This window comes from Adelges cooleyi, unplaced genomic scaffold (genome assembly GCF_023614345.1).
Source record: "Adelges cooleyi isolate 19-005CV unplaced genomic scaffold, UGA_ACOO_1.1 ACOO_flye_CR_arks_rails_tigmint_CR_PRNA_115, whole genome shotgun sequence".
Classification (NCBI taxonomy): domain Eukaryota; kingdom Metazoa; phylum Arthropoda; class Insecta; order Hemiptera; family Adelgidae; genus Adelges; species Adelges cooleyi.
Genome location: NW_026095768.1, coordinates 475,560 through 497,933, shown reverse-complemented (window position 1 = coordinate 497,933; position 22,374 = coordinate 475,560). Strand labels below are relative to the sequence as shown.

Genomic DNA, 22,374 nt, shown 5'->3' with positions numbered 1-22,374 from the left:
TATATTGATTGTACGTTATAATATGAAATAAATTCAGTCTGATGGTTAAAGTATTAACACTTATCATAGATTTGATTAAAAATATACAAATTAACAGGTAAATAACGTCATCATTTAAAAACAACTAAAAAAATTTACAGTGTATACAGCTAAAAAAAAAGCCCACATCAGAGTAAAACCAATACCTTCTCGCTTTGCACCGAAGCTAAAATTATTCGAAGTATTTTAAAAAGTTCTTGAAACAAAGATTTAAATTTTTCAATGAAAGTAACAATTTCAAATGGTTTGAATAACCTAACCCACACACACACATGGACAAGAAATGCTAGGATATTACACGGTTACAAGTGTACACAGCTGTCACGATAATGTGTTTGCTTTGTGTGTGTTGTGACATAATCTGTAAAATAATTTATTATTGCTTTACAGGAAGATCTATTTCACGAAAGGTTCTCTATTTCTCGGGAAATCTTTCATTCTTTCAACTCACTACACGAGTTTACTCTTAAAGTAATTGCAATTTTATAGTTTTTCTTTTTGAAAGCATATTTCTTATTTATTTTATTATATATAATTATAAATGTATCAAATATTTACTTTTTTATTATTTTATTATCTTTTAAAAAATACATTCATTTGTCAAAACATTTTAACCGGTCAATAATCAGTTTTGAATAATAACTTTTCAGTTTATTAAAACTTGAAAATATTAAATCTAGTGTCTAAGGTGAATGTATGCGTGGTTTATGCTTATATGATCATAGCCCGGTAGAGCGAATTAATCTTTCCGTTAGTTGAACAAGGCAAGTAGAAAGTTAATTTCGAGCAAAAAGTATAAGCACAATTAATTGTACAATGGCGTGTGGCTCGAGTACAAAGACCGCTTAGTTATCATATTATAAAAACTTATCCGAGCCAACTAGATAATGCCACTATAATAATGGTACAACAGACTTGACGCTATCTCGACTGGCTACTTCTCCGTGACTTTGTATACATTCTGAGATTGTATTCTAAGAAATAATTATAATAATATGATCTCAGAAAGCGTTTGGGACAGCGTTATACACGGCGTGGTTTTGTTAGCAGTGTGTTGGCGGGATATACTTTTTGGAGGAGAATAATTGTTGCGTTTATCCCTTTACAGGCAAAAACGTTTATTGTGGAAATAGTTTTAAGACATAACTATCCAAAATCGAATCTAACCATCCCACTTGTAGAAGCTACCGTGGTAAACTCAGCCAGAAGATGGACGACCGTTTTATTTACAACAGAGCCAAACTGCATACAACCGCGCTGTTTACTAATGAACGTTGGCGGTGGTATTAGTATAGGGTTTTAGCGGTTTATACTTTTTTTTCTATTTGCAATGGTCACTGTGGGTGTTTGCTCATTTTTACGTTGTCATTTTAATTAAAGACGAACAGTATTGTTTTAACCTTACCGTACTGGCACGTCCTTTAAAATAAATCAACCAGAATATATTTATTGAAATATAAATACAAAAAAAATATCAATTTGTCGTTTTTAATTAAATGAAAACCCCGCTTTGTATGTTTTCAAAGACTAATTTCAATAATCGTTTAATTTATTCTAATTGAAAAAAAAATAACTATTCAACATTTTAACTACTGCGAATCTACGTCAAATATTATTTTCGATTTGTACTATTTAATGTATTAAGTACATACAAACGTTATTATATTTTTTATTTTGTATTCAAAATAAATTTATCCGAAATAGTGTAATGGATTACTGAATCCAGCCAAGTTTACGACATAACCAATTTCTCCTTGAATATTAATAATATGCACGACCTAAATGAGTTTTTCTATACTTTGTATGTAACCAAAAGGTAAACAACGTCATAAATTGTAAAATCCAATTATAAATTGTAAAAACCAATTTATTTATGCAACTATAAGAAATCATATACTTTGTACAACTAAAGATTGTAAAAGCACACAAACAAACACATTAAATATTGTATAAATCATCTATCCGACAATGTTCCGCAATTAACAGTGGACAGCTTAGCCATTCACCAACAACCCGGACTCGAGGATTGGCGATTGCACAACTGGGAAAAGGTCATCGATGCGGAGATGCGAAGGACTCCTTCCACTCGACCCGGATGGCCATTTTGCGTAAATACCAGCCGTTTCGCCAGAGCGAGTCAGAAGTGTCCTAGCTGCCTGAAACAAAACACTTATTTGTACTGTTTGTGTATTAACTTCATGCTTGTAATAATACATATCTCACTTTATTTTTGTGATTGAAAGTATTCTTTTCTTTAAAAACTTCCAATTTCCAACTTCAACTTTTGTGTAATAAGTCTCCAAAGGCCACAGACTTGAGAGAACTTTACACTGGCGCAGTGACGGTATGATTGTCAAAGGCGGGACTGATCATTTCCAGCATCACACCGAAGACCAATTGAAGAATTCCAGCGCTTCTTGATCTTCAACGTTCTTTGACACGACCAGACGACTCAACATGAACGCTTTATTGTGAGTTAATCTATAGTATAAGAATATAAAAATATAAGATAAGTTAATTAAGTTGATTGTATGAGTAATAATAAGCAGTTAGGCACTTCTCATGTTAAGGAAGAATTAGATTTATCTGAGGTTACGTTAGAATCTAATGAAATTAATTTAATTAATTTAGAAGACAGTAACGGTAGTTCTATTATTATTAATCAGGAATCTGAAACCGACCCGATAGACCTTTTAAACAAAACATTTAGGGAAGCAGATAGGTGATTAACTAGGAGTACACAAGGTGTAGTGCATGTTGAACTACAAACGGTTAGGAAAACAAAATCTAAGGTAAAAGACATTAACACAACAGCTACGGTTAATACACCAGAAATAGAAACTAATCAAGCAAAGATGTCTTTAACTCCCACTTTAAGTTTAACTGACGCGTTACATTTAACTCCTAAATACTCCGGTGAAACGGATATTTATCAATTTTTAAATGCATGTGAGGCAATAATTAATTCAGTTAGTGCCGATCAAATACCGCTTTTGTTAAAAATGGTTATAAGCACCAAGCTTACGGGCCGTGCATTTAATTGTACTAAATATAAAACTTTAGCATCTTGGGAGGAGTTGAAAAAATCATTGCTTGACGCGTTTGAAACACCTTTTGCAGCGGCTAACTTACAAATTCAATTAAATATAATAAGAATGAACAAAAATGAAACAGTTAATAGTTATAATGAACGGGTAGATGAGGTTTATCAAAAATTATGTAACGCTTTAGCCGCGGGGAAATCAAAGGAAGACGCTAAAATCATAAACGAAAATGTAAAAACACAGGCTCTGGTTAGTTATATTAATGGGTTAAATGAACAACTTAAATTTGAAGTTAAAACAAACCGCAGTCCTAGCCGAAAAGGACTTGATCACTTACAGAAGGGTACAGGATATGTTTAAATCGCAAAACGCCGGGAATAATTTTAATACGGGTTCAAATATCAACGGGAATAGGAGTTTTCAGTCACCAAGGAATAATGGCAATAATAATAATCGGGGTAACAATTTTAATGGTAATCGTCCTAATGTAGATAATAGACGTTGTAGGATTTGCAATCAAGTAGGTCATTTATCCTATAATTGTAGATTAAACACTAACAATGGCAATGATAATAATAGACCTCCACCTCAGCAAAATAGGCAAAATACTAATTATCAGTCGGGAAATTTTAATTCGAATAATGCGGGTCCCATTGTCTGTAATTATTGTGGCAAAATCGGGCACGGGGAGTCTGTTTGCTATAAAAGGGAAAATGATGCAAAACGTGCAAATATGGGGGGCGCCGCGATTAAAACAGAAAATTTTCAGGAACCGACCGCGAACCACGGGGCGCGCGTCGTCAGGCAAATAGCCGTGGAATCTCAGACTGCTTTAGAATCACTCGAACGACAATGATTAATAAGCATATTTTTTGTAATAGTAACGCTAGCAAAAACGATAATTTTCAATTGCTAGTCGATACTGGCTCTCAGATTAATATTTTAAAAATTAGCACGGTAAAAGATGATATTATGGTTAACGAATTAAATAAAGTTTATCTTAAGGGAATTCATGAAAAAATTATACCAACGTATGGTACTATAATTATTCCGATAATAATTAATAATAAGGAAATATATACAGAATTTAATTTAGTGGGTAACAATTGTATAATGCAGGAAGATGGTATTTTGGGGGAGAAATTCCTTACTGAAAATCACACGGTGATAGATATGGGTAATAATGTTCTTTTGATAAATGATAATGATGATGATGGTTTAAGTGAAAATGGTAAGCAAAGTAGAAAAAATGATGTTTTAGAAAGTAAAAAAGAATTAAGTATAGTTGAGAATAATGAAGTATTATGTGAAGAAAGTTTGAAAATGGATAGCAATGTAATTGGGGAAAATATGTTATGTAAAACAGATATTAAGAGTGTTTTAATGGTTAATGGGGAACATATAGTTGATGAGTGTATAGTCAAGGAGAGTATAGTTGATGAAAATGAAGTTGATGGGAATATAGCAAGTAAGAATAAATTAAGTGAGGATATAGTTGAATTCCCTTTAGCAGAAAAAAGTGTAAAAGATGATTATAATGATAATGGATTATGTCAAGGTGTATCATGTTCGCGTCAAGCCGCGAATATTATTGAGCACCTTGCTTTAGGTAAGAATGAAAAGGATATGAATATTAGTTGTGATGAAATAATAGACAAAAGCAGTAAAATAAGTTTAAATATGAATGACACAGGGGATATGAGTGTAGAGAACATGACATTGGAATGTATTGAGTCACAGAACAAGGACTTAGTCGATATAGACGGGGTTCATAATGATAGTAATGTAAATAAATTAGTAGAAAGTATATGTAATAAGTTACATTTAGATGACAGGGTAATAAACAACGTAGGTAACGCGAAACTAAGCGATACGGGGAATAGGCAGGTAGCCAAGAATAATGATGACAGTATAATACTGCAGCCGAGGTTAGAGACGGTCATAACAGTACCAATAGCTGATTTGGACGGGCAGGAGATATTAATACATAAACAGGAATTAGTTAAAGATGTATATTGTAGCAGCGCGGTTTCTCTTGTCAAGGACGGTGGGTTTATAGTAGGACTATTAAATATCGCGGAAACCGAGAAACGTTTAAGTAGACACGATTTAAGTAAAATAACTTACGAAGGACAAACTGGTTATAGTATTTACAATATTAACGTAGAATATATTGAAGAAGACAGGGTCAATAAGATTAAAACATTAATTAGGAGCGATCATATGAACGCTGAGGAAAAAGAATCTATTTTAGAAATATGTGGGGATTTCGCAGATATATTTTATTTAGAGAGAGATAAATTATCTTGTACTAATACAATAGAGCACAAAATTAGAGTAAAACCGGATCAAAAGCCCGTGTACCGGAAACCGTATAGATTGCCTTTCGCGCAGCAAGAAGAAATAAGTAGACAAGTAACGCAAATGGAAAAGGACGGGATAATACAGGAAAGCTTCTCTCCTTGGAATTCACCACTTCTTTTAGTATTGAAAAAGTTAGACGCTAGTGGGATTCAAAAGTACCGTATAGTAGTTGATTTTCGGGGGCTAAATGCTGTTACATTAGATGAATTTTATCCAATACCTAATATTACCGAAATACTTGACCAATTAGGCCGAAGTCAGATTTTTAGCGTCATAGATTTAGCCTCGGGATTTTATCAAATTCCCTTATCAGAAGCATCACGGGAACACACGGGATTCACGATAATGAACTCCAGACACGGAGCGAGACATTTTTCGTTCAATCGTATGTCAATGGGGCTTAAAGGAAGCCCTTTGACCTTTTCACGTCTTATGGCAACAGTACTATCAGGGCTAATAGGGCTTAAGGCATTGGTGTATCTTGATGACGTCATCGTGTGTGCGAGTTCGCTCCCTGAGCATAACTCTAAACTACGTGACGTTTTCGATCGGTTAAGACAGCATAATTTAAAGATTCAACCAGATAAATGCCATTTTATTCAAAGGGAATGTGTATTCCTAGGGCATGTTGTTTCAGCTAATGGTATTAGTCCGGACAAATCGAAAGTCCAAGCGGTTCTAAACTTCCCTGTCCCTAGAACGCCAAAGAAAATTAAAAGCTTTTTAGGTCTCTCAGGTTTCTATAGAAAATTTATTGATAAATATAGTAGTATTGCAAAACCATTAACTAATCTATTAAGAAAGGGAGTAAATTCGTATGGACAGAAAGTTGTCAGGAGGCATTTGATACATTAAAAAATGCACTATGTTCAGAACCCGTTTTGCAATACCCAGATTTTACTAGGCCTTTTATATTGACTACGGATGCAAGTTTAAAGGGATTGGCAGCTATATTGTCACAGGGGGAACCTAAAGACGAAAAACCTATAGCATATGCCTCTAGGACTTTGAATAAAAGTGAGAGTAATTACTCAACAACCGAACTCGAATGTTTAGCAATAGTATTTGGGGTAAAAACGTTCAGGCCTTATCTTTATGGACGAAAGTTCACAGTATATTCAGACCACAGAGCTTTGCAATGGCTCTTTAACTTAAAAGATCCTTTGTCAAAATTAGCCCGTTGGCGAATATTGTTAGAAGAATACGATTATGAAATACGCTATAAACCGGGAGTACAAAATTCAAACGTAGACGCGCTAAGCCGAGTATATAGTACTACAGAAGTCAAGGAATTATCATATCCAGTTTTCCTTGAGAAGTTTGAAACACAGTTGATTACTAATAAAAATGTATCCGAAGTAACTAGGGAATTAATAAACGCACCCGACGAATATCACATAGTGTCAGAGATCGCGAAGCAATTTAATTTTAGAACCGGTATTAACTATCAGTTAAAACAGAAATTCGGAGCCGATCAAAACGTTCAGGCAGGTGATATTGGGGGAACGACTTTTATAAAAAATAACGACCGATATAGTATATTCTTAATAACGAAAACGCGCGATCAGCAAGCGACGACGTGTGAAAACCTGTTTTTATCGTTAGTAGCATTACGACAGTTTTGTGAAGAAAACAACTTAAGTAAACTAGCCATGAATAAATTAGGTCATGATGACGATGTTGACTGGGCACAAGTAAGGTCAATGATACGATATGTATTCCGTGATACCGACATAAATATTATCATTTGTTCACGCTTAGAATTTACACCTAAAGAAAAACGTACTAATTTTGCACAATTTCATGACTCAAAAAAAATTAAAAAGCAATTTAATTGGAAGGGGCTTAAGAAAGATGTAAAAGAATATATTAAAAAATGCGATTCTTGCCAACGCAACAAGATATCGAACCACCACATTAGGCAACCTCTTGCTATTACTAGTACAAGTTCACGAGCTTTCCAGACCATTCAATTAGATGTCGTCGGTCCACTGCGAACCACTGATTTAGGTAGCAATTATATTTTGACTTTCCAAGATGATCTTACTAAGTTCGCGTTCGGAGTTCCGCTACCCGATTACAAAGCTAATACGGTCGCAGAAGCACTTGTAATACATTTTGTGTGTTTACATGGACTTCCAGAACGAATTTTAACCGATCAAGGGACGGATTTCTTATCAAAAACTTTTTCTGAAGTATGCAAGTTGCTAAATATAGATAAAGCTCAATCTTCAGCGAATCACGCTATGAGCCTTGGTTCGATAGAACGCTTTCATACTATTTTCGCACAATTTCATGACTCAAAGCTAGCAGGTGGCCATATGGGTATTCATAAGACTCTTAAGAAAATTAGGAAGCAATTTAACTGGAAAGGGCTTAAGAAAGAAGTAAAAGAATATATTAAAAAATGCGATTCTTGCCAACGCAACAAGATATCGAACCACCACATTAAGCAACCTCTTGCTATTACTAGTACAAGTTCACGAGCTTTCCAGACCATTCAATTAGATATCGTTGGCGCAATGAGGACCACTGAATTAGGCAGCAATTAAATTTTGACATTCCAAGATGATTTAACTAAGTTCGCCTTAGGGGTCGCCTTACCCGACCACAAAGCTAACACGGTCGCAGAAGCACTTGTAATACATTTTGTGTGTTTACATGGACTTCCAGAGTGAATTCTAACCGATCAAGGGACAGATTTCTTATCAAAAACTTTTTCCCAAGTATGCAAATTGCTAAATATAGATAAAGCTCAAGCTTCTGCCCATCACGCCATGACTCTTGGATCGGTGGAACGATTCCACCGAAACTTAGCAGAATATCTGCGTGCTTATTCAAATAAGAACTTAAACGATTGGGATAAAAATCTAATGTACGCTATCTTTGTTTACAATAATACTGTGCATACGTCAACTAACTACTGCCCTTATCAATTGGTTTACGGTAGAGCTATAGAAATACCTTTTAAATTACAACGCGAACCAGAACCTCGTTATAATTATGATGATTACTATTTCGATTTAAAGCAGCGTATGCAAGTAGCTCATAAAATAGCTAGGGAAAATTTAATAAAGAAAAAAGTAGAGTCAAAGGAACGCTATGATAAGAAAATTAATCCAATAGAATTAGAGGTAGGAGACGACGTTTTTTTAATAGATCATACTCAAAGAAATAAATTAGCTCCACTTTGGAAAGGCCCATACAAGGTAACAGAAGTGATAGGACCTCACAACATACAGATATTAAGGGGAAACAAACACGTGGTTGTTCATAAAAACAATGTAAAGAAATATTTCAGTTCTAGTTCCGATGAAGAAGATTAATACTAAGACTGTCATGTTTCTATACTATTGCACTTTTAATTCAAATTAATTTTAAAAAATAAAACACTTTTAGTTCACTAAAACACTGCACATAAATAAAATAGCTTTCACTAACCTGTAGTTGTTTCTCCATGATGAATGTAACTATAAACTCTTAAAACAATTTCCTTAGTAAAACCAGAATTCGGTGTGCGATTCTTCACCCCGAGTAAGTCTACGATTTATTTAAATTTTTAAAATAATAATGGGAAAAAAAAATAATGGCGTAATGACGCCTGACGCATATTTTAAATACGAGTTATTTTATATTATGCTATTACTTTAACGTTAAAAAGAGAATATGTATTAATGTATTTCAGAAAATTAAATTTAAATTAGCAATAACAATTATATAACTTAAAATATAACTTAAAAAAAAATATAAATATATATATTTTTGTTTTAAACAACACATAACGTTTGAAATAATTCTAACAACGATACAAGAATATGGCTGAGTACATACTAAACAGTGGTCGAGAATCAAAAACCTGTGTAGGGCTATTCAATATACTACGGCATTCCTTAAAAATACAGGTAATGCGATGGAACAACGCAAGGTCGACACTGAAACCGCATTCTTTCGGGGTGTTACAACGTTGCCACGTTGAGATGTTACTCAAACCGTTTTAAGGTACACACGTTACAACACAACAACTAGTTTTTAACCGCTTATAACGAATAATATAGGCTGACCAATTCATTGGAAAATATACGGTAATATTCGAATATTATAACCGTCTGGTATTTTCTGTATAACAGGTACCTTACTTAAAAAAAAACTTATTATCAAAATTACGGTTCCAAAAACATTTATGCTATCTTATATAATTTTAAACAAGGGTTTATTAAAAATGTCTTTTAACACATTGTTATACCACTTCTTTTCAATCACTTTGACAAACGGAAAAAGTAGATCAATTATTTTAATTAATTGGTTCACAATTTTGTTTGACCACTATAATAATAAAAGAATACGGTTAAATTTCAGAATTATACCACTACTATTTATCATACGGCTTGTAATTCAACTACGCCTTATCAAGATGACAAACTGTTAACCACTGCGGGGTTATTGTATGAAAGTTTGGGACAAATGAGAGTTCAACAAACAACTTACGACTTTACTGCATATCTAGATTTAAGTTATTATAATTCTAATTCAGACCAATTAAAACTGCGTATCGCCGAATTAAATGAATATTGTAAAAATTATGATAATCGAACCTTTGAATGGAATTCAGTAAATAATGTCACTACCACTGATAAAACCTTATCACAGCGATGTGCATTTATAGTAGATAAAATAGATTTTATTCGCGAAGAAGTCGGGCGAAAAATAGATTTAAGTCTAAAATCTGTAGGTCTCACTAAGTCTCGACGTTCTATACCATGGGGAGCCTTAGCAAAAACGGCTAAAACCATCTTTGGGCTTTATAGCGATAAATGCTTGGAAAAATCCGAATCTCTTATTAAAAATTATCTCGACGGGGGCGAAACTGCTTTGCCACAAAATACTAGAGTATTCAAAATATCACAGAATGTCAAACCTGATCAAACTTTGCCACCACAAATAAAACCTCCAGCTGATGTCTTTACAACAGGTATGATGGAACTATTTCGTTTAGGCAACGTAGCCGAAATAGAATTGTTATTATCTCAATACATTTATAAATCTAATCTCATATTTGAAATACTACAACTAGCACGGTTAGGTCAACTTCATTCTAGTTTAATAAGTATTGATGAACTTCAAACACAATTAGTTGTTATCGCAAACCAATTAGAATCAAATACTCAGCTTCCATTTGATACTAGTCTTGATCACCTAGCAGAAACAATTAAATTGTCACAAATTATTATTTATTATGCCGATGGGAAAATTGTATTTTAAAATAAACCTACCTGTAGTTTTAAAGGAACATCTGATTTTATACCATATACTTCCATTACCTATTTGCGAAAATGAAACTTGTATATATATCAAGCCAAAATTTCACTATATCGCTGTAACAAATACTCATGAACGGTATTCAACATTTGAAAAAATTGATCAGTTAAACTGTAAACGAAGCTCAAATTTCTTACTATGTGATGAATTATATCCACTCCATGCTTACAGCAATTTGCAAGTTTGTGAGCTTTTACTATTGAAACAACAAAGAACTGTTCCTAGCAGTTGTAAAATCCTTTATAACAGAATATCTAGTACTATATTCTATAAACTTACAAATAAAAATAAATGGCTGTATATTTCGCCTGGGGAAACCGTTTTCATAGCCTGCGGCGATCGTCCCGCAGAACGAATACAATTAGAAATAATGGGATACTAAGTCTAAATTCTTCTTGTAGAGCTTACAGTGACCAAGATGTACTAATACCAGGAAAAGAAATTATTTCTGAAGGATACAATGATTTTATTGCTAACATAACTATGCCGGAACCAACATATTTAAGTTCAAGGTTTAATAACCATTTTTTAAATGCCTTTCACACACAAGCTCGTTCAATTAGTGATCTTTTAACTAACGGGAAGTCAACAAGGCAACTCGAAGCAGAAGCCGACATTTTCCATGTACCATTTATACAAAGCATTTATGAATACGTTTTGTTAGGTCTCAGTGTAGCTAACCTAATGATTATTCTGGTTGTACTATATCTAAATGATATATTGCAATATAATCGCTTGAGGCGAGCACGAGCCAATAGGATTGGGCAAGCTGTGCACGCAGGAGAGGAAATACCTATGTAAAATATTAGTAATAAAAGTAACAAATAGAAAGTAGTTTATATAAGTTTTAGTATAGTAATTTAAATATTAAAATAATCACGGTGAAGGACGATCAATATACGTATAATGTTATATCTGTAATAATGTAATAAAACCTGTTTTAGTGCAAACATAAAAATCATTGTGGCTGATTTCGAATTCCTGCCGAAAGCACACAGCGAATATATCGCTGTGTCAGGGTGCCTATTGTCGACGCACAAAAACAACATTCCTGTGAACCTATCGGGGTTCCCGATAGTAGTAACTACAAATTGTGCTCCTCGACAAGCCACGCAGCAGGAAATCAAATCGCTAAGCCGGCAGTGTAATAGGTTTAAGGACACAAAACCAGCTTTCGGCTCGTTATTAAACGAGTTGAACAAGGGACTGTATCAAAAGGGGCCCTCGACACTGACTTTATCCTCCATTTCAAAATATATACATAAAGGTTCACGAAAACCCATCGTAGTGTTTTAGAACGGTAGTCATGATTATAAAATATTAAAACAGTTTGGCGTGACGAATGTTTATAAATATCTAAATATGACCGCCTGGGATAATAACAATGATGGGCGGTTCAATCTAAAACTAATAAACATGGAAACCGGGAAGATCTACTACGATGAGTTCTTAGGAGAGGTAAAGAAGGGGGGTAGGGATCTGAACCTGCGAGAAGCTCATGAATTAACGTGTACAGAAACACATCCCCCCCATATGACGTATCATAATCCGATTTTTGATACGATTTCTTCTCGCTGTGTTTAAATTATATTATTAATAGATTAAGACCAATTAAATTTTACCGCCTAATCAAAGACATGCCTAATTTAAGAAAAAAGAAAACCAATAAAGAAAAAAAACCCAAAAAAAACCTGTAGTATAAGAACTAACATTATGAATAAGTAAACATAAGTATCACTAACATTTAATTCTAAAAAATATATGTTTTAATGTTCTAGGTGAATGGAAACCTTTCCTACCTACATTAGAATTAGTACATTAGACATTACAATGAGTACGAGCAATCCCCGTATAATCTTCTTGAAACGAGTGGTAAATCTTGCTTTAAACAATTGTACCAACCCTCTTGCACCCAAACACACATTAAATACCATAATAGCTGAAGTAAATTCAAATCTAATTATAAAATTTGATGACTATTATTTGAAAAGCATTGAAAAAGATATTACAAAATTAATGAGGGAACTTTATGGGTCCTTACGACCATACAACATCTCAATGGCACTCGTAATCGCCGCCATAGAGGGGGACAACTTATTAATTTCGATTTTTAAATATAAAAATACGACAGATAAAGTAAATTATTTCACTAAGGTACTAAGAATAGCATTTAAAAACTGCACTATCCATAAAATGAGACGATCACTTTGGGATATACTAGTGGAGGCTAATACAACCAATTTTCCCGATAGTTTTCTTAAACGTACCGAAAAACAATTTAAAACTACATTTAGAGATCGTTTTAGTAAACTACGACCATATAATACTAGTATGGCAATAGTGATAGCTATCCAAGACAAGGACTTTTTAGTATCACAAATTACGGGGGTACTACCCAATATGGATTATACAGTAGACGAGACCATAGACTAGGCTATGCCTAAAAAGTTCTAAGGGGGACAGGACTTGTCTCTCTTCACACCGAACTGGTATGGCCCTGTCTTGGTTGAGTCTGACTTTCCTTTTAAGAAAAAAAAAACAAATTGCTCGTACCTCGTTTAATGAAGACAAAGGTGTTTGTTCCGCCATAGTTCAAGGAAAGACAGGACTTGTCTTTTCTCACACCGTGCTCAAGGACACACACCAGCGTCAAGTAGATTATGATTAATAATAATTAATAAGATTATAACACAGTCAAAAAAATTATAAAGGGAAAGATTCTTTTACTGTAGATTCTAAATTAACTGAAGATATTATCTATGGTAATAAATTTTAATTGTACTTAAAAAAATATTATAATGTTACTTAAAAAAAATGTACTGTAATTGTACTTTGAAAAAAAAATATATTGTATTGTACTTTGATGAAAAGATATATTGTATTTATAATTGGAGAAAAAAAAAACATATATATATATATATATATTACGTAGTACTAACCACTAATTTTGAATGTTTAAAAAAAACTATATGTGATACTAACCATTAACCTATAATATTCACTATGTATTCAAATGTATAACTATATAATGTATAACCTTATAATGTATAACTTTTATAACTATATAACTTTTAAAAACCATTGTAATTTTTAATGATATGTAATGATACACAAACATGTAATTAAGTGTTGTCAAAGATATTTTGTTCATAAAATGTACAAAATATCTCTTTTGGGGAGAAAGGTGTAATGGATTACTGAATCCAGCCAAGTTTGCGACATAACCGATTTCTCCTTGAATATTAATAATATGCACGACCTAAATGAGTTTTTCTATACTTTGTATGTAACCAAAAGGTAAACAACGTCATAAATTGTAAAATCCAATTATAAATTGTAAAAACCAATTTATTTATGCAACTATAAGAAATCATATACTTTGTACAACTAAAGATTGTAAAAGCACACAAACAAACACGTTAAATATTGTATAAATCATCTATCCGACAATGTTCCGCAATTAACAGTGGACAGCTTAGCCATTCACCAACAACCCGGACTCGAGGATTGGCGATTGCACAACTGGGAAAAGGTCATCGATGCGGAGATGCGAAGGACTCCTTCCACTCGACCCGGATGGCCATTTTGCGTAAATACCAGCCGTTTCGCCAGAGCGAGTCAGAAGTGTCCTAGCTGCCTGAAACAAAACACTTATTTGTACTGTTTGTGTATTAACTTCATGCTTGTAATAATACATATCTCACTTTATTTTTGTGATTGAAAGTATTCTTTTCTTTAAAAACTTCCAATTTCCAACTTCAACTTTTGTGTAATAAGTCTCCAAAGGCCACAGACTTGAGAGAACTTTACAATAGTATGATAAATATTATTTAATATCGACGGATATGTATCTGTAACAATAATATCTTATTTTTTGTACAAACTAAAAGGTTTCTCTATATTGATGGTAAAAACAATACAAGCTTGTTAAAGTAAATACATTTTTTGTTTTAATTTCACCCTTAAAACTGAACAAATTTTCCATAAATAACCATCTCTAAATAGTAGGGGTATCACTTCAATCTATCCATGATACCACAGAATCTACTAAAAATAACATTAACATTGCTTGTAGTAAATACTCAGATGGTAAAATCACAAATTGTTTTTTTTTTAAACACCTTATCCCTACGCCCTAATGTTACATGTTACTCGATTCATCATAGTCTAGTCTTTCGCTAGCAGCTTTAAGATGGTTCTTGTAGTTGTTGACTTTTTGAAATGACCATAAGGTCCCAAGAATCTAGTCATCTTGAGAATCGAATTAACTGACTCATAATTGTTGAACATCTTTGGTACTAGTACGCCTTGTTTATAGCTGGCTACTACAATAATATTATGTTATATAATACTACCCTTGTATGATGTTTTTCAGTACTTTATCATACTTAAACAACAGTCGGTTTTCGAGTGGCTTTATAATCTTGAAAATATTTTGTTCTACAGCTTTAGTTTTAAATGAGGTTTTAAACTATAACAGTTATTTAACTGTTACAGTAAAAGTATATTACTAATAACGTTATAGTTCACATAATATTATCATCAACATTACCTAGCCGGGTCGACGACTTTATTTGACCAAGAAAATCTGATGGTAAGGTAATAGCGACTAATTAAATGCTCGACTTTGGTCAAACTTGCTAATATTATGTAAAACACAAGGCGAGCTGTACGGCTATTCCTTCTGTATAATTACTTTGCAGATGCTAGGAAGTACACGAACCCAATGTTTGTGAGGTCTGCGTGGGAACAGCCGCGGTCTGCCGTCAAAGCTTTTCCAATAATGTTAATACAACATAGGAAATATACTACAAGTACACGTTTATATATTATGGATACAGGTAGGTATACACAACCTATGGACGAGACGTCTAGTTGTGTTCGTATGTCCGTCTGACATCAACACGAGAGGACGGACTATAATAATAAAGAAAAAAAACCATTAGTACAAGACGTAATGGCGGTGACAAAATAAATAGTAAAACAAATGATAATCGGTAGACAGTAATCGATGGTCAGTGTTATTCTTGTAGACTTATTCAAGTTATAGGAAACGTGAGAACCGTCGACGGCGGCGGTCGATGTCGTTGTCAAACGAATACAACAATATTATTTTTATAATTATTATAATTGTTTTAACGTGTCCAAGATGGCCAATCAACCGCAAAATCTGTATAATGTATTATAATAGTGAATAATGTCATTAATCGATTTGTAAGCTGAAGTATTAGAAATGTTTGATATAGCCATAGATTAAATTGAATATAATATTACAGATGAGCAACGCTATTGTAACAACCCGTAACAATGTTTCATCCGCATTTTTGGATTTGAACCTAACCTATCCTAGTCAAAATTAGAAAAAAAAGCCAGTACAGTTTGGGTGGGTTTGGGGCATAGTGGCAACGGGGAAGTCACAGGTCAACATGAATTATAAAATCACTCTTAAATAAACGCTTCGATGCGAATCTGTGGATATTGGGTTCAAACCAAGCACAGTAAGCACAATAAAAAAGTATTATACATAGCAGTAGAAGTAGTAGTAATAGTAGTGAGTCGATAAAAGCGTACCTAATGAAGAATTAGGTAGAATTACCTAATGATAATTATGTGCTTAAAAATTTATTTTTAGTTAGGGTAAATACTATTACGGTTAATTGCCCGTCTATAAAAAGTATTTCTATATAGTTACCCATATATGCCATATATCGTAATTAACATAATATAATTAAAACATTTTTATTGCCTGTAGACTGTCAATTCACTCACACGTAGCAACCTGAATATTGACCGAGGTTAAAGTGTAATTTCTCCCTTTTTGGGGGGTTTTCCTTAGTAAAAAGGTTGACTACAGATTTTTAAGAAAATTGTGTATGTTAAGTTCCATTTTATATTTACCTTAGTTCTAATTTTCAGACTCTTAAGTAAAATTAAGAAAAAAATCTGTCCCTTTTAGGGAAAAGGATTTATAATATTTTTCGGTTTGTCAATGATTATCGGTAGTACTATGTTAATAGAATATTCCATACAAATTTGAAACTAATTCGACTAATTTAAAAAAACTTAAAGAGCATCGTAACTTTAAGTTAAAAATATGTACATTTTTTGGGGGTTTTTCTCGATTCTGAAGGAAAAGTGGAAAATTTTGTTTAATTTTTGGTCCAATTATTAATTAAGTAACTTTCAGGTACGATTTCTGAACTAATAGAGTTGTTAACTATAGCGTAAATGTATAAACGGGTGTTGTCCATCCATACTTTATATTTTCAACTATGCTATAACATTTTTACATAACAATAAACAATAACAAAATAATTATTTCGTATTTTAAACGTTTGGCCCCCAACATATGGCAAAACGGATGAGATAAGACCGATTCAAAACTAGAAGAAAAAAACCCCATGGTCACTTCTGGTAAAACAATGAATTATCTAGAAGAGAAGAAGTGATCATAAACCCTCTTATGATAAGCTGTACTAAAACCATGCACGATTATCTGATGCAGAAAGAAGAGACGCCAATTTGTTCAACTTGCAACTGATAATCTTGCATTCTGGTAGAATGTAGGATGTATGAGCAACAAAATAAGCTCTGCAAATTGTCTTACTCCCTGTCAAATAACCTCTAGGATGGCACCCGAGAAGTACTCAAGTTTATAAAGAAGACAGGACTACACACCAACATATAGCTTCAAATAACTTTAAGGCTTAAAATAGAAAGACACCTTGGACAGTAATCACGCAGATAATAAAGTACAAGTTTAAAAATTCCCACAACGACCTGGCCGGGGATCATTGTGTTAATATAACAATATATTGTTACAAATGACGATTACCATCAAGTGCAACAAACACATTTTCTACACACACTATAGTCACACGCCAACCGGTAATGTACGACAATCGTCAATGTTGTTATTATTATTATTATTATAAATTAGTATTATTGTGATTACAGAGGTTAATAATAATAATTATTCGATAGTTACAAAACGTATAAAACGGAAACTACACATCACGCTCAAATTATTTGTTATCGATTCACAAATTAAAAAATGATGCAGATAAATCTTTATCTCGATGACGCGGTCTTCTCTAATCGTCCCACATCGATAACCTAAAAATCTTCAATATAATATTATTACACAGCTACAAGGAACAGAGAATTTTATTGTATCAACTGTTATTTTTCATGGACAAACGTTTGTGTTACAGTGTCATCCTGCCGTCTTAGAATCTTAACCGACAAACGTTCACAAGGGTATAATATTTAGGGTTTTATATTTATAAATTGAAAAAATATACAAGCTATTTTTATAAAGTAAATGGTAACCTATAAATATTTATTGCGTCTGAAAAAGTTGTAAAGTTTGTGAAATTTGCAAACGCTTATTTTGGAAAACGACGATTTTGGACTAGATGTATTTTAAATGAACGGGTTGAATATTTGTATACATAAAAGCTGAAAAGGATGACACCTACGACATAGATAAGCATAGATAAGCAAACCCACGGTGAGTTGCAAGGTCTTTCGCAAACAGTCAGGCAATGCTTTTTATGAAGGTAACTCGGCCAGTATTCTTCAAGAGACGACCCGGTATACACATAAAAGGCACCTATGTGGACGCCCGAGGGAGCTGATATGAAAGGATCATAATATGTGTTCAAAAGGAGTAAAAGTGTAAAACGCTCAAAATAAGCTAGTACGGCGAGGGCACGTACAGATAAACGACGGGCGTCATAAAAAATGTAATGCAAAATTGTAATACGTTTTCACCAACACCAAAATGTCAATCTAAAAAGGACGTACTATTGAATCTCAATTTTTATAGATACATTGTACATTGATCATTATTTGTCGGCGGCATCAGTTTTTATCTACACGGAGGACACGAATTAATCATAATAATTACTAAGTATTCTTAAGCATAAAGGGATGCTCATAATTGAACTTCTAAGGACGAACGTCGATCGCGAATTTAAACGATTCGAGGAATAATCTCATCTCTTTTGGGACCGAGCGCATCTCGGACGGTCTAAGGGTCAAGTAAAGTAAATAAAGCAAACGAGTGGGCAGCCTCTGGAATAATTAATTTGCTTTAGCCGTTGGGCATTATCAATATTTACTCCCACGAAAACAACCAAATTTTCATATTTTCACTCAGTTGTCGTTAATTGCTCGTTATTTGTGCAACAGCACAACACTAAAATAGCCCGCGTGCAGTCTGTACTCCCCGAACTGATAAGCCTAACCAACCTGCCGCCACCCACAGTGGGGTTATGGGCTCTAATGGGGATGGGGTTGGGGGCATATATGTTGTATTCACAACGTTCAAACTAAAACTGAAAAATAGATTCAATAATTTAAGAGGTCACATTCCTATAAATTGTTTTAGGCCAGATATTATGAAAATACTAAAATATTAGCCAGAAACTTGATATGTTTACTAGCCACCTTAGGTACATAAAAATGTATCACGTGGTGTTGTGGACTCGTATGCAAGCTGTTAAAATATGATATGTAATACCTATGTGAAAACCTTTAGTTTGAAAAATCGACACCATTTACAATAGACTCCGGTTATCATAACGAAAAAATCAGCCGATTTATATGATAAGATAAGAGAGATAAGAGATAAGAGATTAGCGATATTATGTTTTTACTAACTGGAAAAATCGACACCGACATCGAAAATGTATCCTTATATATTTGTAACAACTAAATAAGTGCGTAAGTCGAATTTTGGTCATCATTTACTAAGTACGCTAGGATGTAGTCCGAGGCGTTTAGCACACCATGAATAAATATCTAACTCGTTGCACCAACAAGAAAACCTTGAGAAAGATGTGAGTTATTAGTTAAGTAGGGATTTATGGCAGCTGGTCAAAGTTTAAAATCGTTCCCCTGTAAAATCACTGAAATCGACTTACACACTTATTCACAGTTGTTACAGATATATTCTTATGAGGGTGGGGATTTTGCATTTTTTAAATTATGTGTTTTCACAACGAACAAACTTGAATGAATGGCAAAGTTGATTCAAAATAACCAAGTGAATGTTTTGCCAATAAATCGATTAAGACCAATTATTAAAAAACTATTAAAAAACTTTTGGCCACAACAATCATCACCTTTCGAGTACCGTGGTTACCAAGTGTTTATTTTGGGTTAGCAACGAAAAATATTTTTTTGAACTCACCTTCTCAAGGGTAAGGACGTAACCCATTAATTGTTAAAAGAAATTTATTCGAAACGATGGTCACTATTCACATTTTGACATAAAATAAAAGATCATTTATGTGGCGGCGGTATGTGTGGACATGCTATCTGGTAAATCATCTGCAGTAGCGTTCGGGTTAGACGGCCGGTAGCGAACTCTGGTCGAAGGAATGGAAACGTGACCACGTCGTTGTTGCGACATACACCTCCAATGTCGAGGTGTGCAAACTCTATATTAGGGTCGGTGAGAAACTGTGCGACAAATGCCGCGCTCTTGCCCAGGTCATCCAGGTCAACGCCGCCCTCGCCCAGCACGGCCACGTCTGCAATATCGTCACGGGTGATCATCTGCACCTTGCGCTTGTAAGACGGCATCGGCCAAACGCGGTCGCCGGTGATGGAACCGGCCTGTTCCAGTTCTTTCCACATGCCCACGTTGTTAGTGAATAACGGCGTGGCCAGTTCGCCGAACAGTCTGGACGTGACGCCGCACAGTGTGCTGACGTTAATGAGCGCCTGCGGCTCGGCCTCTTTGCGCGTCGCGTACGTTATGGTATCCGCGACGGCCAACCGGCTGATGTACTTGGTGTTGTCCACGTTGACTGACTTACCGTTGAGTGCGGTGTACACGTCTGTGGCCTTGATGCCCGAACCCGACGTGCCGCTCTCGAACAAAGGTATATACGCGTACACGTTGACGGGCAGACTGAGGCACGAGATTCCCTTCATCAGCCCAATCAGCGTGGCGCCGGACGCGACGTGCCGCTTCTTGTACGCCATGTCGTCACACCCGCGCAAACATACGCCGCCAGTATCGTACGTCGTGGCGTGGCCGACTAATGCCAGCGGTTTTTGATTCTTATCGCCGCCGCAGTATCCGATGACGGCGAACAGGGGCGCCTCGCATGACCCCTTGGAAGCCTCCAGAATGCCATTGAGGTTCTTCGATTCCATCCAGTCGCGATCGTGCACGTCCACGGTTATACCGCAAGGACACAACATCCGTATAATTTGATCGGCGAAATAAGTCGGCGTCAGCGCGTTGGGCGGTATCTCGGTGAGCATTCTGGCCAGGTTTTGCACGCTGCCGAACACGACGCCCCGATCAAACAAACCCTTGTCGTTCTTGTTGTACGGCTCCACCGTCGCCTGTTGCGTCTGGTTGATACCAGACTTCATGGCCTCGAACTTCCACGAGGCTAGCAAGGCCGCTTCTGCCGCGGTGTCCGGACAGTCTAGACCGTCGACGAATATCTTTGTACAGCCTTCGTTGTCCAACAGCAACACTGCCTGGCCGATAGCCTGCCGGACATTCGATTTGGCCAGGTCCAAAAGCTCGACGCTGTCGTACCCGGCTTTTTGTGACCCGATATTGGCCACCGCCAAGTTTGGGTAATCCTTGTCCAGGTTGTTAAATAGTTGCGCAGAGCCGGGCGGTATCGGCGACACGGCCAACAGCTTACTTATCGCACCACTCAGTCTGTCGTTGAAGGCCTGCGCGTCTACAGAATATTTGTACTCACAACCCTCCTGGTACACGCCGAACACTACGCCGTTCCGGGTGTTGGTATTCTTGCACTCGTTTGCATACAACCGGCTGAAAATTCCGGTTTTCGACGGAGCAAAACAATTGACGTTCAAAGGTCTCAGGAGTCGGCTACACAATTGTAAAATTGGTCTCATTTTAAAACACTTGCGCCACATAACAAATACAAACGTTTCACGTAGACGAATATTTATAGACTGAGTGACGGTCGACGGTTTCTAAACGAGTAACCGTCACGACCGATTTGACTAGAAAAAAGTAAACGCATTGCTAAGTGATTTAATATTGAATGGGCCAGCAACCATTCACAGAAGGCACACTTGCGTTTGTGCAGATTTTTTTTATAAAGTGTTTGGACGAATATTTTAAAAAAGAACAATTGTAATTTATTTTGTTAGCTTCGATTGTATTAGCTAATAGCTATTACTGGGTATTTATTATGGTAATTGTTTATTTTTTTGTCTGCACCGCTGAACCGATTTAATTATGTAGAAACTCTATAAATGATAAACTAATGATCGTACCTAGAAAGCTAAAAGGTGAGCTTATTAGCCCAAAACCCTAATTTAATCGAAAAGAACACCCACGAAATTTAGAAATACTTTTATTTAAAATTGCGGCGCACTATATTTAAAAAAAATTATCCCATCTACTTCCAAACTTGTGTATGATATTATAATACTAACAATATGCGTTGACAAACATTTTGTTTCCTAAAAGGAATGGAATCTTTTTTTTTTATTTCACTTTTTTGAAAATAGTTTAAAGTCTCAAGATCTAAAAATTTAGCTAATGGTAGGTCGACCTATAGGGAGACCGTCACGTGATACAAAAAATTATTTTTAA

At 34.9% G+C, this 22,374-nt stretch overlaps 1 protein-coding gene across 1 annotated transcript; it reads right to left on the bottom strand.

The window, feature by feature from the left end:
* Positions 1–20,054: 20,054 nt before the first annotated feature.
* Positions 20,055–21,665, bottom strand: LOC126847664 (cytosol aminopeptidase-like). Its single transcript, XM_050588046.1, has one exon. The coding sequence runs from the start codon at positions 21,663–21,665 to the stop codon at positions 20,055–20,057; it is 1,611 nt and encodes a 536-aa protein (XP_050444003.1).
* Between the last annotated feature and the right edge of the window lie 709 nt (positions 21,666–22,374).

Coding starts and splice junctions, on each gene's coding strand:
- LOC126847664 (XM_050588046.1), bottom strand. CDS start 21,665: ATGAGACCAATTTTACAATTGTGTAGCCGACTCCTGAGACCTTTGAAC.